Here is a 14,646-nt window from a genome sequence, read left to right on the forward strand (position 1 = left end):
CACTGTAAAAATAGCTACCCGCTGAACCACCGTGCCACCCATTTGTTTTTTTCTTCTATGATGTTTATGTTCATCATACAGTCATGGATAGAAGACAAGGTTAGAAACATTAATTTCAGTTAGTAAAAATTATACACAAAGTTCATATTCTGTGAATGTATACCAACAAGAAAATTTTTTACAAGGTAACTGGACATTTTATTACTCAAAAACAACAATAAAACATCACTGATGGAGCTGTTGACATCACGTGGTAAGCTTTGAACAGCTTTATAATGTTCTGTTAAATTAGGTAAACTATCTTTTCAGACATGGTTCTCTAGAAATCAAGGCAATTCTGAACAGAAATTGTACAGTCACTGCTACAAATTATGCAAATGGTATTTCTGAAAGAAAAAACCTGATAACACCCTTGTTACAAACTGAAAATAATGTAAAAAGAATGTCTACAGACATTTGGTTGGTGATGGTCAATTGTGACCTGATTATTAATACATTGTACACAGCAACATCATCTTAGTTTAAAAAACACTTCTGATTCAGTGCTTTAACTAAGGCAGGAGAAAATCTGGTGAAGGGGGCATTCTCTTATACAAACTGGTGAAAATGTAAATATAGGAAACTCTATTGAACTGTAAAGAACTGTCTTACATAATAAAAAAAAAAAAACATTACTAAAAGATGCTGTGAATTCAGCCAGGTGACAAGACAAAAACTTCCCTCAATTGCCATATCTTCAGATACCCAGGGTCCTACAAGACTTTGTATCTTCCTTTCATGGCTGGCTGGTAGGAGTTTTGCTAAAATTAAACAGAAAAAAAAAAAAAAAAGAAAGAAAAAGTTCAGCACTCTGGTACATAAGTATGTATACTGTGTGTACATGCGAGATTTTATCTGGCAAAGACAAATAGAAATCATAAATGCACACAAAATTATTAAGTGCTGCAGTGAGGTTATAATATCTTAAGGAGTTCAGATCAAGATGGTAGATGACACCTACCAAGCGGATGAGCTCCTCTTTGATGAGTCTGGTGATCTCTGCTTTGGCTTTCTGTACAGCCAGCTCATTGGCACCTAAAAATAAGTAAAAAAATTAAGACCCCCCCCCAAAAAAAACCCTACAAAACAGCCAATGTTTGATGCTTTGTTTCATCACATGAAGCAAACAAAAATGAGCAGTGGTCAGGTGACTCACTCTCAATAGCTAAGTAGATCTTGCGCTCTCCCTCCTTGGGTTCCTTTCCAGGAGGGAAATATGTCCCTCTGATGGTGATGGCTGCCTCCGAGTACTCCCCAATCCTCTGGAGCGCCTCCTTCGATGTGACTTTCCACCTGGCCGTCTGGAAGAACAACCAAATCAAACCTTTCACCAAGTAGGACATGGCCACTGAAAACAAGAATCCTTTGAGACTCATGATGTTAAGCAGCCTGAATACTTAGTTGCTGAAAGCTGACTGACCTGTGGGAAGTCGTTGATCTCCAGCTCCTCTTCGTATCGCTTTATGGTTTCAGTCTGGTCTGCATTCTGCCTCTCCTCCTCCATTTTCTCCAGCGGGATGTAGTTGAGCTTGGCATTGATCTTCTCCGCCAGCTGCTCCGCAATAGTCTTGGCGGATACGGATGGGGCCATGATAGTTCCGCCTCTCAGAATGGCATTAGTAGCTTGTTGCATCACGTCCTGTAGGGAACATTACAAGACTATAAAATCTATGCAGCCATATGGGTCTTTTCCATACCATCATTGTCACACTGTACGGACACACTCTGCAGCACCGGCTACCTGAGCCTCTGCCCCCAGGTTCTTCTGAGCGTTGATTTTGATGGCCAGCTTCTTGGCAAGCTCTAGCTTCTGAATATTGCCGGCAGATGGCATGGCAATGCCCGTCAGCCCGGCAGCAGCTGCCGCCGTAGTTGCAGCCACTGCTGCTGACCCTCCACCAGCACCGCCACCACCCGGAGCAGACAGGTCTTTCACTCGCTTCTTGGAATTGAACATGCTCTCAATCTGCTCATCGATCTGTGAGAAGAGCAAGGAACATAGAGAGAACAGGTCAAAGCTGGGCAAAGATCTACAAATGTTGCTTCCACAGTGGCATGGTGGGGTTTCACAGTTCAGACAGAAATTCACCCTACATAGAGCTTTGTGCTAAAGTCTTTGTAGAATACCATTTGACCAATACACTGACAAACCAATGTCAATAAAACAGATTGTCCCAATTCCTTTTTAAGGACCAGGTGGTCACGAGGCTTTTGTGGCAAAGACTCACGTCCAGGGCTGTGTCCTCATCATCTGAATCCTGCAGGCCGAGAGCTGCTTTCTGCAGCTTCTTCCTCTCGTTGGCCAAGGCGTGCTCTGTCTCATCAAACTTGAAACCCTTCCCAGAGAAGCCGCTGCTGCTTTTGATGGTCTTGCCCTCCTGTTACAGATCAGGAATAGTGTCAGAGTTCCTTATTTTATCAAAGACAAAACTGGATGTTAATGAACCAAGAAAACTGATGTTCCTTGGTCTCAGTATCATTAAATCTTAAAAATTGGACTGACATAACTAAGCTACTTTAAAACTACAAACAGAAAATTACTATGGTGTCAATTTAATACAACAAAATATTTTGTATAATTGACAATATAGCCAGGAAACACAATAGCTTATTTAGGTAAAGATACTGTACTATTTATAAGTTATAACCTGTGCCAAGTACAGTTAAAAGATAATATTCTAAGGTGATGGTTTTGTCAGTTCTGTTTGTCGTTTTGAATAAAAATATCCACTCACAGCTTTCTGCTGATCCTTAAAGTTCAACCACAACTGCTCCAGCTCCGAGGGCACTTGGGACCCAGAGAGTTCCAGGGCTTTGATGATGTCTCCAGCGTAGCGGGCCTGCTCCTCTGTGATGAACGTATATGCATAGCCCTGGAACCGAGGAAAAGCAAAGCAATTTAAAAGTCATATACTTAAGGAAACAACTATTACTGTGAATTTTTTAGATGAAAAAGCCAAATTTAATAATTCTGGCTCAGTTTCTGGTGTGTGACACATCAAGTCAGAGGCAGAGATTTTAACTTGGAGCAGTGACGTGCAGATCCGGTTTGCAAGAACCACAACCCTGCACATCTCTGTTTTAATTAGCAGCCGAGAAAATGAACACAGTCCACATCCCCACCCCAGTAGCGGTACTGCCCATCCTAACGGCTCACTTTGTTCCCAGCTCTGCCGGTGCGTCCAGCTCTGTGAACGTAATCCTCGTAGTGGTTTGGGCAACTGTAGTTGACCACCAGGATGAGCTGCTTGACGTCCAGTCCGCGGGCAGCCACTGATGTGGCTACCATCAGTCGGCAAGCACCATTCTTAAAGTCATTGATGATGCTGTCTCGGTCATATTGGTCGATTCCTGGGGGGCGGGAGACCCTGTTAACCACTGTCAGCCTTTTCCAAACATTCTCCTAAATACTATACAGTAATAGAGAAGCTTCCTAAAAACAATTATCATGTGCCCTAATATGTAGCACAGCAGGTAGGAGTTGAACCCGAGTGAAAAAATCATCATTTAGATTTATTCATTTAGCAGACGCTTTTGTCCAAAGCGACATACATCTCAGCAAAAGTAAACATATATTTTTCTTCCATAACAACTACTTTACCCACTTATATACTTACATTATATAAGTGGGTAAAGTAGTTGTTATGGAACAAAAAGAAATTTCAACACCTTATAAAAAAATTCCAGATAATGTACGTGACCAACTTAACTGGGCCCAAGAGTTTGTTCATTACTTAGAATTGTTCATAAGTGAATTGTAACACAGAACAGGCCAGGGCCTCCTCATCAATTTCACATTTAGCTACTCATGTAATGTATACTGGCAAAAACGGTGGTACTGGATAAACTGAGAATTGCAAATGTGTATCTGTAACATGCACTTTTGTTTACTGAGGTGAATGTCCCTTTGGAGAAAAGTATCAGCTTAATAAATGCAGATGTCAACAACCTAGACAGAGGGGAGGGAAGCAACAGTGAGGTATTTCAAATGGGAACAGAGCGCCAGGCTGTCTCATATCTCTCTCTCTCTTCCCCATTTAGCACATGGCAAACAACCCCTCTGAGCCAAGATGCATCCTGTACATGCCTGAACCCTCTGAGTCCCCGCCAGGGGTTTTTTTACGACACATTGTAAAGAGCCCAATAAAGAACCCTGGTCAGAGACAGACCAGGGCGTTGGTGCTGTAGCTTCACAATCCCCCCCCCCACACAAGATTGACCAATACCCAATAAAAGCATAAAAAAAAAAAAAAAAATTACCTTGAAGCACAAACAACTCTATCAAGTCAAAAGTATTACATAGAAGTTGAGAATGAAAAGGATCTACAGCTTGTTCACCTTCAGTTTCTTTTCCACCTCTTCCACACTTAAGGTAGCACTTAATATCCACAATCATCAGCTGTCTGCGCAATATTAAATACTTATCAAAAAGGTCATACTGGTGAAAAATTCATTAACTCAAAAGTTCATTAGTCAGGGACCAGCTTCATATAGTAATGTGCAAGTGGAGGCACTGGTGAGTTGTTACCTCCGTGAAGGGACATGCAGGGGTAGGAGGCCTTCATTAGGTCCTTCAGCAGTGCATCTGCATGTTCCTGCTTGTCCACGAAGATGATGACGGAGCCCTTCTCCTGGTAGTGACCCAGGATCTCAAGCAGTTTGAGGAACTTGCTGTCTTCGTCAATCACAATCTGGGAGAAAGGATAAGGCACCATTCTTAATGTGCTCATTAGAGAACCACCGGACAATAAGACCTTCATGTACATCTCAGGGAGAAATAGAAAAACTGCCCTTTTCCCCGAGATATACATCTCTTTGGAGAAAGGAATCTGCTAAATGAATATAAGTAAATGAAAGGAAAAATCTTAGTCACCAGTTTACCTGAAACTGCTGCCTTTGACTGTGGGAAGAAATCCGTGTGAACACTGATAAAACATGTTAACTCCACACAGAGCCAGATTCAAACCTATACCCAAACAGCTCAGGCTCTGTGACAGCAGTGTTTCCACATTTATTTACGTAATGAGATCACCACCATAGGATAACAGATTGTGATTTTATGGACACAGGGCTATATTATAATTTTACTAATCTAAATTATTTACGCCTCAATTTCTGACCCTTACATTTACAAGCTATTCTCAGGAGAATTACACTCATGACCCAAAGTGAGTACACTTAATGAGATTACAGTTTTAATTAAGCATGCGTTTTTTTGTTACGGGTCCTTAATGCCTTGATTAATTTATTATTTGCAGTGTAACTTGTAGGGTGGCAAATGACAATTACACTTATTAGTTGAAGGAGCAATAGTTCACCAGTGTTCCTCTGAGCTGGAGGTATCTGGTTTCTCCTAGTAACTGAGTTGTGTGATTATATATCAGCTAAGAATTTTTTTGATACATTGGTCTCACAGTTCTGAACATGGGTTCCCTATAGATATGGGAGATATGGACATCGTGCTGAAAATGAAACTTACCACATGCTGCTCCACATCAGAGCATACTACACTCCGGCCTCCCACTTGCACCTCGATGGGCTTGGACAGGATCCTTCTGGCCAGTGCCTCCATGGCTCGTGGGAATGTGGCAGAAAACATAACCGTCTGCCGGTCCGGCCGGATGTTGTCCACAATCCGCATGACCTGGAACAAAGCAGTTCAACATAGACTCAGCATACTGCTTTAACACTCTATATTTCAACCCACCTGCATCTTGACGACAATACACACCTGTGGCTCAAACCCCATGTCAAACATCCGGTCTGCTTCGTCTAGAACCACATATGTGACTCTCCGGAGGTTGGTTACTCGACCTAGACACAAAGGTAGAGAACAGACTGCTGTTAACCAGCAATGAAAGAGCTTGAGAAGACCACATCAGCTTTGACACAGCCAATACTTGATACATATTTTCACTTGGCTTTTCTCTATTGCAAATCACATTATTTAAGAGACAATCTTCTAAATGTCCTTCAACAGCCATTTATAACGGCCTTATTTGTCCCCTCCTTGCCTTGCGTACCATCTCAGAGGCACGGAGAACCTGTAAAAGTCAGAAAACAGCCACATCACACTAAAAACAAAGCGGCAGAAGGGGCCACATCAAGCATTATCTGAGCGCCTTTTCACCTATGAAAAAGACAAGAGATTACCGCGCATGTGTGGTACAAAAGTAACCAAGAGCTTAATACAACATCTGGCCACTGGTCTTAAATAAAGGTAGTCATCAGCTGCTAGGGCTTAAAGGAAAACATACTGCTTAAAACCAGCCTAAGTAATCTGATCAGTGTTTAAAATATTACACCAAATATACACGCCTTGAATATGTTGTGTTAAAACTTCTAGTCTGTTTAAATGAATAGCGATACATACAAGACTGTTGGATTACGAAGGCAAGGCAAACAGAAGTTAAAAATGACTTACACCTAAGCAAGAGCACTTGCTGCGGCAGTATGGTCTCTCCACCTACCTTCGGTCGACTTAATCACCAGGAACACTTCAATTGTCTTGAGGACGTGTTCCAACAAAGTGGTCAGATAATGTCAACAGTTTAGTAAGTGGTACTGGCTCAACTCACACACACACACACACACACACACACACACACACACACACACACACACACACACACACACACACACACACACACACACCAATGTTTCATGCAATGCACCATAGGTCAAGTCCATTCTTTTGAAGCTGCAGTATCCATTTGACAATGCCCCAGAACAAATAACTGGAAGAAATGCCAAGTTCGGTCGTATAAAAATAACCCAAAATGTGCTGTTTTTTCACAGGCTGTCTCCAGTTCTTTTAAGTCTTCAACAAATTTGATGTATGAATGCATAGCATGGCTTACATTTATTCATTTAGCTGACGCTTTTCTCCAAAGCAACTTACAGTGTTGAGCTGCTTACAACTGTTCATGCATTTCTACAGCTGGGTAATTTTAATGGAGCAATTTAAAGTAACTACCCTGCTCAAGGGTACTATGGCTGGAGGTGAGAGAGAGTCAAACCTACAACCTCTCTGTGCCTGTGACCATTATGCTATTAGCTAATTTAAAATAAAATAAAAACCCTTCTTTCTACATACAGAACTGAGTAAGCATGTTTCAAGAACTAACTGAACTACACTTGCTCATTATGTTATGGACATTTATGATTTTTCTGAAGGCATGAACATTTTCCAGTATTTTTACTGTATTTCTTCAGCAATCAGAAATTCTTGTGAAATTTGTTTACTGTGGTCTGAACACTTGTTTACTACAGGCAGCCCTTACATGATAGTAAAACTCAAACAGGAGAATCTAAGCGGTAAATAAACTGAGGGAAGTCTCAAGTCTTTTTTTGCATTAATTTAGTATTTTGTTTTCCTGTTTTTTTTTTTTTTCTGCCTTTGGTTGAAGTCATTGTGGCACAATTGCAACAACAGACTGTTTTTGGACTGTCCCAGTAAATTAAGATCACCAGTGGTGACAGGTGGGGAATGGATTTACAGCCAAAACATTGTGCTTGTTGCCGCTGGAACACCGTGGGTTTTCCCACGCCGTCATGTTTGATGAAGTGTGATGTCTTCCACACATATGTTGCAAGACTTAAGATGCAGCAGCCCAGCGGGTTATTGTGTGACCAGAAACAGAAACAGACTGACCAATCAAACCATTTTTGTGTAAATAGATAGTGCAGCTTTAACAACCAACAACCTTTCCATAAATCATAATAATAAAACACTGAAGGTCAAACACAGATGTGTGGCACATACCACTGTTAGCACCCAACATGTCGATCATTCGCCCAGGTGTGCAGACGATGATCTCTGCCCCTCTCTTCAGCTCAGCAATCTGCACCAAACATGATGAACACAAACACAAAAGGTAAAGTTCTGGACATGTACCAGCAACCTTTTGTTCACCAGTGACTAAGAGCTCAACTGCTATGCTCCAGTGTTATGTCTATGTGTGTGTGACATCTTAAGGTACCTGTTCACTAATTCCAGTGCCTCCATACACACAGACGACCCTCAGCCCCAGGGGTTTAGAGAACTTCTTGCACTCTTTGGTGATTTGCAGAGCCAGCTCTCTGGTGGGGGTCATGATCACAGCTGTAGAAGAACATTAAACAAGAGTTTTTTTCCTTCATTAAACCCCAGGCATATTCATTAAGGACAGATTGCAAAAGCCAGCAAATATAAAAAGAAAATTTTCACTCAACACCAAAGCCCATAACAGTCTTGTTTCTTTGTTTAGCCAAAGACAAAGGTAAGAGGGACTGCAGTGTGCCCCAGGAGTACAGAAGTACACATGAACATCGGTCCCCCACCTATGGGGCCTTCAGACTCCTCCAAGGGCCTCTGGTCCAAGATGTGACGGAACATAGGCAGGAGGAAAGCAATGGTCTTCCCACTGCCAGTTTTGGCGATACCGATCAGATCCCGCCCAGACATGATTGCAGGAATGGCCTGAGCCTGGATGGGGGTAGGCTTCTCGTAGTTGTGCCTTTTCAATGAAAAGCAAGGAACAGTCTGGGTAAATGTTTTGAGCCAAGTTATATTAGCACATTTTACCAACCAACCAATTTCAGTAACCGCTTGTTCCAAGCAGGGTTGCAGCGAGCCAGAGCCTATCCTGGAGACACTGGGCCCAAGGCTGACGGGGCAGGGACACACCCTGGACAGGACGCCAGTCCACAGCAGGGCCACAACTAGTTACCCAGGCACACAGCCGGGCAAAGGTACCAGAGCAATTGCAGGGCGAGCACCTTGCTCAAGAGCACTACAGCCGGAGGCGGGGATTGAACCGGCAACCTTTGGGGCCCAAAGGCAGCTGCTCCAACCATACCACCAGCAGCCACCCGCACATTTTACCTAATCAGCTTGAATTCATACAAATGAAAAAAGTACCCATAACCTATAAGATTTTATAACTAAGGAATTGCAACTAGTCCAAATATTACTGAATGGTCATAATACTAACTTTTTAAGCGCATTTAAGATCTTCATGGAGATACCACACTGCACCCAAGTTTTGATGGGTTTTGGGCAGCCTTTCCCCTTCACAGTGATTCCCTCCAGCTCCAACCGGTACACATCCACCTCTGCAACACAAAGAATGCAAAGAAGGGTTAAGAACATATGGAAAAAATTAACACAATATGTACTAAGGCTATGGTGCAGAATGATGACTGGACACGAACTTCTAACGAAAGGTTTCCCCATTTCAATATTCTGCATTTTAATCTTTGAGCGAAGTATTTTGTGCTTTAATTCCATGAAGTATTTAAGCGCTGGGTTCACATCAACATACCTTCCTGTGTCATCTTGGCCAGCTCGGGCACCTCAACATAGAAATTCTTGCGGAAGGGTTCATACTCAATCTTCTGATGGTCCACGGGCTCAAGAACCTTCCTTTGCTTGGTTTGATAGCCTGTGAGTGCAGTCTGCAGGTCCACCTCCTCTTCCTCTGAGGAATACTACGAGAGAGGGGGGGGAAAAAAAAAAAAAAAAAAAAAAAAAAAAAAAAAAACTTCAGGGGAGCTGACACTGTGAGACACACAATTATCAAACCAATTTGTCTGATAAATGATGTTTTGCAGACACCCACCCATCAGCATGCATCACAGCAGTCTAGAGGAAAGAGTCAACTAAAAAACACAAACTATCATTGTAGATGGTGTGATGCAAGTTCATGAGCCTGTCAGCAGAGACTTAAAGACGTGTTTGAGACCCTTCATGAACGATGAGAGAGACTATGTGGAGAAGGGATTCACCAGGGTGTTCATTCCAAAACATCCGACCACTTGGGAGTAGGACCACCAGAGACACCTAATACAATATCTAGTAGAATACCATCTGGCCCATGCAGGGATACTGTACCTCCATGGCATCCTGATCATTCTCCATCAACTCGCCCTTCTTCTTAGTGGTGCTTGGCGTCTTTTTGGTGGTGACCACAGTCATCACTTTGGTCACAGTCATGCCTCCCTTCTGTTTACAAAAAAAAAAAAAAAGAAAAAAAAAAACCACACACCTCAGTGTTAGCAGCCTTTACCGCAGTCATCTTAACACTGCTGCAAATTAAGCATTCAAAATGGACAGTATTGTAGGAAACAAATGGGTAAAACTCAGTCACCTTGTCATTCCCGCCTTTCATAGTTCCCATGTTGAACTTCTTCACCTCCTCCTTCACCTCCTCCATGTAGGCATCCAGAGGGTCCAGCTCTTCACCAGCCTCCTCCTTCACAGGTACAGGTTCTACAGCTGGCTCCTGTTCCTCTTCAGGCTCTGGGGCAGCTGGGCCTTCCTCATCATCATCTACATGTAGGAAATGTTTCAAGGATCACATCACTATTTACATTTATTCATTTAGCAGACGCTTTTCTCACTTCCAATGAATGCTATGCAGTGTTATCAGTCCATACCTTATTCACCAAGGTGACTTACAATGGGTCACTTATCCATATATTAGTGGAAAACTATCACTCACACAATATGGGTGAACCTGAACAGCATGTCTTTGGACTGTGGGAGGAAGCCAGAGCACCTGCATGAAACCGACGCAGACACGGAGAACATGCCAACTCCACACAGACTGAGTGGGTATCAAACTCGCGTCCTCTTGCACCACCCAGACGCTGGGAGACAGCAGTACTACTTGCTGTGCCACTGTGCCATCCATGTAGAGTTCAGTTATGTTCTCAATGTTTTTCACTATAATAAGCAAAAAGCTCCATCCCTCCTGCATCATCATCATCTTGAGCTCTCACCATCATCATCCTCCAGACTCCACTTCTTGCCCTGCTTCATCTCCTCAAGCTCTTTCTTCAGCTCCCCTATGTTCTCCATAGCCTTTTTCCGCTGCTCCTCCCTCCACTTCTCCACACGCTCCTTCCTCTTCCTCATCTCTTCCTCCAGCTTGTTCTGATCAAAGTCTTGCTACAGAGAGAGTACATCATATTGTTAATATGAGCTATTTACCATCCAGATATTTGTCCCCTAGTTCTGCGCCAGAATAAGCCATTTATTACAATTACATGAATGCAGTGTCGCTAGAAGGGGGATTTGAACCTGCAACCTTTTGGGTCCAAAGGCAGCCGCTCTAACATCTACACGCCAAGCTGTTTGCAGGTATTTATGCCGTTTTTTTTTTCCCCCCCAGAAGACATCCTTCTGTGATTCACTTACATCCTCAACTTTTTCCTCCTCTTTTTCTTCTTTTATTTTTTTCTTCTCTGAAGATGGCTCTGGGTTATCAGACTTTTCTTTACTCTTTGATCTATTTAAAACATAAAGAAGAATTATAGAAGTGTATAAATACAAACATGAGCTTCATAAAGTACATTCATGTACATGCATACTGTAAGACAGTAAGAAGAAATAATTACTTCCAAATAAGAAGTCATTGTTATGTAAAACAGCTTTAATAATTCCAGGAGTTCCAGCATTCACACTTCACCTGATGTCACTTTTCTTGCTCTTGCTGGGGGTCGTAGACCGTGATCTTCTCCTACTCCGGCTTCGAGATCTTCTACGCTCACGACTGCGAGACCGCCGCCTCTCCCGGCTCCGAGAGCGCCTGAAGCGCGTGCAATCATCTTGTCAGTAAGGACACTTATGGCACTCGGGACCAACCACATGCAATCAAGTTCCTGGACTCTCTACACCTTGCAGACAGCATATCTCTCTGCACTATCCACATTAACTGAGCCAATACATTTATTCACGTTTACATTTATTCATTTAGCTGACGCTTTTCTCTTTATTATAAATATACTCACCTGGGGCGTTTCCTGTCTCGAGACCGTGAACGTCTGCGTTCCCGGCTGCGGGACCTCTCCCTGCGGCCACGGTCTCTGTCCCGGTTGCGAGATCCTCCACGGTCATCACGCTTGGAGCGCTTGTCTGGAGAGCGGCTTTTAGAGCGACTTCCAGACCGGCCCCTCGAGGATGATCGCTTGCGGTAATGCCTGACAAACAGAGACTTTCTTACACATTTTCTTCCCTCCCAGCTGATACAGTAACACGTGACAGACAAAGAGACTAATACATGACAATAAGAGAAAGTGCTGTGGACATGTGTCCATTTATCACAACAACTTTGCACAAACCATGGTACTTCATGAACAATACGCAACACTTAAGAACATCAATACAACTCCGTTCACAACTTCCAAGTTAAAGTCAGTTAAATATCTTCAGTTGTTTGACTTGGACCATTTGGACTACTCTCATTTATGATTATTATTTTCAGTATTACTAAACTGTTTCACTGATATTAGACAAGACTACTTATAATGTTAATGAACTTCATAACAATATACCCATTTACACAACTGGGGAATTTTTAACAGAACAAAGCTGGGTCAGAAAACAAAAACAGAATAAATATACCAAACAAACACAAACACACATGACTGACATATGCTGCATACATCATGGAATAATAAAAAGAAAAACACAGCATCGAGAAGATTACAACAATATTTTTTAAGCACTAAAAAGTTCTAGGTAAGCAAATCTTCCAAAATTTTAAGATGAGACAGTTCGAATGTTAACTTTTATAGAAAGAGTCTTGTGAAACCCAGCAGTAATCATTTTCTTGACCAGCCCAGTCGCGTGTAGACACTGCAGCGAGTAGGTGGGTGGACTCTTGTGTTCGTCTAGTAGACGAACTACTACTAGTAGTACTACTAGTCCAGTGTCTGTAACTGTAGTCTACACAGTCCCTACGCCGAACCGTTCGTGTCTTAATACCTGCTGTCCCAAGTGAGTGTTATTTCTGCAGCTACACCCACTACTTTGTTTGTCAACTCATTAAGAGCTCCTACGAGACGACACGGTGTGCGGAGGTCGGCAGGCGGGACGTTTCCCTCTGCGGCCTACTAGTCCTAAATAATTTTTATAACAACCAGAGAGAGGCTGTCAAAAAGTTCGACTAACATTTTTCCATTTAACATCAAACTCTATCAGTCTCACCTCGACTCCCGTCCCATTTCTGTCCTCAAAGCGTGTCTGCTAATATTGCGAAGTATTTATTGTAGCTCTCTGGAAGACCGTGCTGGCAGCCTGCGCTACGCAATCAAAGAGCGACTTCCGGTAGTTGTTCATTATTCCAGACAGCGCCTCTGGTGGTGGAAGGTCATAAAACTGTCTGCGTTTTCAATCGTCCTCACAGCGCCTCTAGTGGTGGGAGGTAATATCGCCGACTAGTGGCCGTGGCGGACAGTATCGATGTCAGTGTGGCATGTTTAATTATTCGTTGTAGTAACGGCTTCACGAAATCACGCTCATATTTCAAAATTTAGCTTGGAACAGTTCGATACTGTATTTTAATTGTGCAGCTAAGTCCTGGCTTTAATACCGGGATCCACTTTTACTGCTATTGAAGGGATGTGTTGACACCTTTTGCATTATAATGTGTACTGTATTAAATATCAATACATTTGTGCTATATTATATTCCAGTTTATTTACTAAAAGCCTCTTTATTCCCCCCATTTGACAGTTACATTGATAAAGGGGTTAGAAAGTAAGATTACCAAATCTTCAGTGAAAGATAAGTGTGGTGATGTAACTTATCACAGTAGGGTTTTTTTTTTTTTTAAGGTGAAAATTATAAAAATGAATCAGTGAACCCATTTTAATACATTTCCATTCCATTATCAACAACTGCTTGTCCAGTTCTGGGTCGCGGTAGTCCAGAGCAGATTCTGGAAGCATGGGGTGTGAGGCACGGTACACCCTGAATGGGACACCAGTCCATCACAGGGCAAGCAAGCAAGCAAGCGCGCACACACGCGCGCACACACACACACACACGCACACACTTCAGAGTAACCAATCTGCCTGAATAGTGCCGTAACAGTGCAGTTTGCTCTATTAAAGGCCAGCGTAATAACATGTTCAAATGCGCCCATCCAAGTGGAATCCAGACTTCATGCAGAAATTGTTTTTGTTTGTAACATCTTTGTAACATTGACAAGAAACTACCTGCCCAGCTGCCATAACCAGACGAAGGGAATCCTGACAATGAGCGTCGCTGGAACATTGCTGGTATCCGCCTCTTTGTGCTCCAGGCCAGCTGAATCCCCACATTAGTGGTCCAGTCTAACAGGTTCTGTGGCACACACTACATACATTTATGTTACGCCCTGAGAGAGAGAGCTCACTGCTGTCACCGTCAGATCTTTATTTTACTGAGAGTGAGGGTAAAACTCAGCTTGATCACATGTACCACTGGGCTGTGGTACAGAATGAGAAATGGCACCACCAGTTTTCCTAGGACCTCACTGGTAAACATCCAATTTTCTCTCACGATGCATCTCAAGTACAGACTGCAAAGCCAGCAGGTGGTCTAGTGGTTAGAGCAACTGCTATGCACTCAAAGGATCCCAATTCAAATCCCATCCCCTGCTGTAGTACCAACTTACCCCGACTTGGCACAAGACTAATTACCATGCGGTAATACATGGGTAAATCATTAAGCTGCTGTCAATAAAAGCTGTCAGGTAAATGTATAACTAAGTAACTCCAAAATAACAATGAACATTAGCAGGTCTTTTTTTTTTTTTTTTTTTTTTTTAAAAGGAGAAAGAAGAGACAGGCAGCTTT

General features: G+C 42.6%; 1 protein-coding gene across 1 annotated transcript; it reads right to left on the reverse strand.

Moving 5' to 3' along the window:
• Positions 1–198: 198 nt before the first annotated feature.
• Positions 199–13,134, reverse strand: ddx46 (DEAD (Asp-Glu-Ala-Asp) box polypeptide 46). Its single transcript, XM_018729070.2, has 23 exons — positions 13,013–13,134; positions 11,815–12,003; positions 11,493–11,612; positions 11,222–11,312; positions 10,804–10,972; positions 10,170–10,351; positions 9,914–10,024; positions 9,345–9,510; positions 9,015–9,135; positions 8,362–8,537; positions 8,022–8,143; positions 7,805–7,883; positions 5,771–5,853; positions 5,519–5,683; positions 4,568–4,730; positions 3,197–3,390; positions 2,775–2,912; positions 2,268–2,417; positions 1,781–2,017; positions 1,460–1,678; positions 1,196–1,340; positions 1,001–1,074; positions 199–800 (listed from the first exon to the last, which is right to left on the reverse strand). Exons 1-23 carry the CDS (start codon positions 13,027–13,029, stop codon positions 753–755), a joined length of 3,159 nt encoding a protein of 1,052 aa, XP_018584586.2. The 5' UTR covers positions 13,030–13,134; the 3' UTR covers positions 199–752.
• Between the last annotated feature and the right edge of the window lie 1,512 nt (positions 13,135–14,646).

Source organism: Scleropages formosus, chromosome 21 (genome assembly GCF_900964775.1).
Source record: "Scleropages formosus chromosome 21, fSclFor1.1, whole genome shotgun sequence".
Taxonomy (NCBI): Eukaryota; Metazoa; Chordata; class Actinopteri; order Osteoglossiformes; family Osteoglossidae; genus Scleropages; species Scleropages formosus.

Bases quoted from the DNA above. Each gene is read 5' to 3' on its own strand.
- ddx46 (XM_018729070.2), bottom strand. The intron at 2,018-2,267 runs GTGAGTCTTTGC...CTCTTCTCACAG, and splicing joins ATGAGGACACAGCCCTGGAC to ATCGATGAGCAGATTGAGAG. The intron at 1,075-1,195 runs GTGAGTCACCTG...ACTTATTTTTAG, and splicing joins GATCTACTTAGCTATTGAGA to GTGCCAATGAGCTGGCTGTA.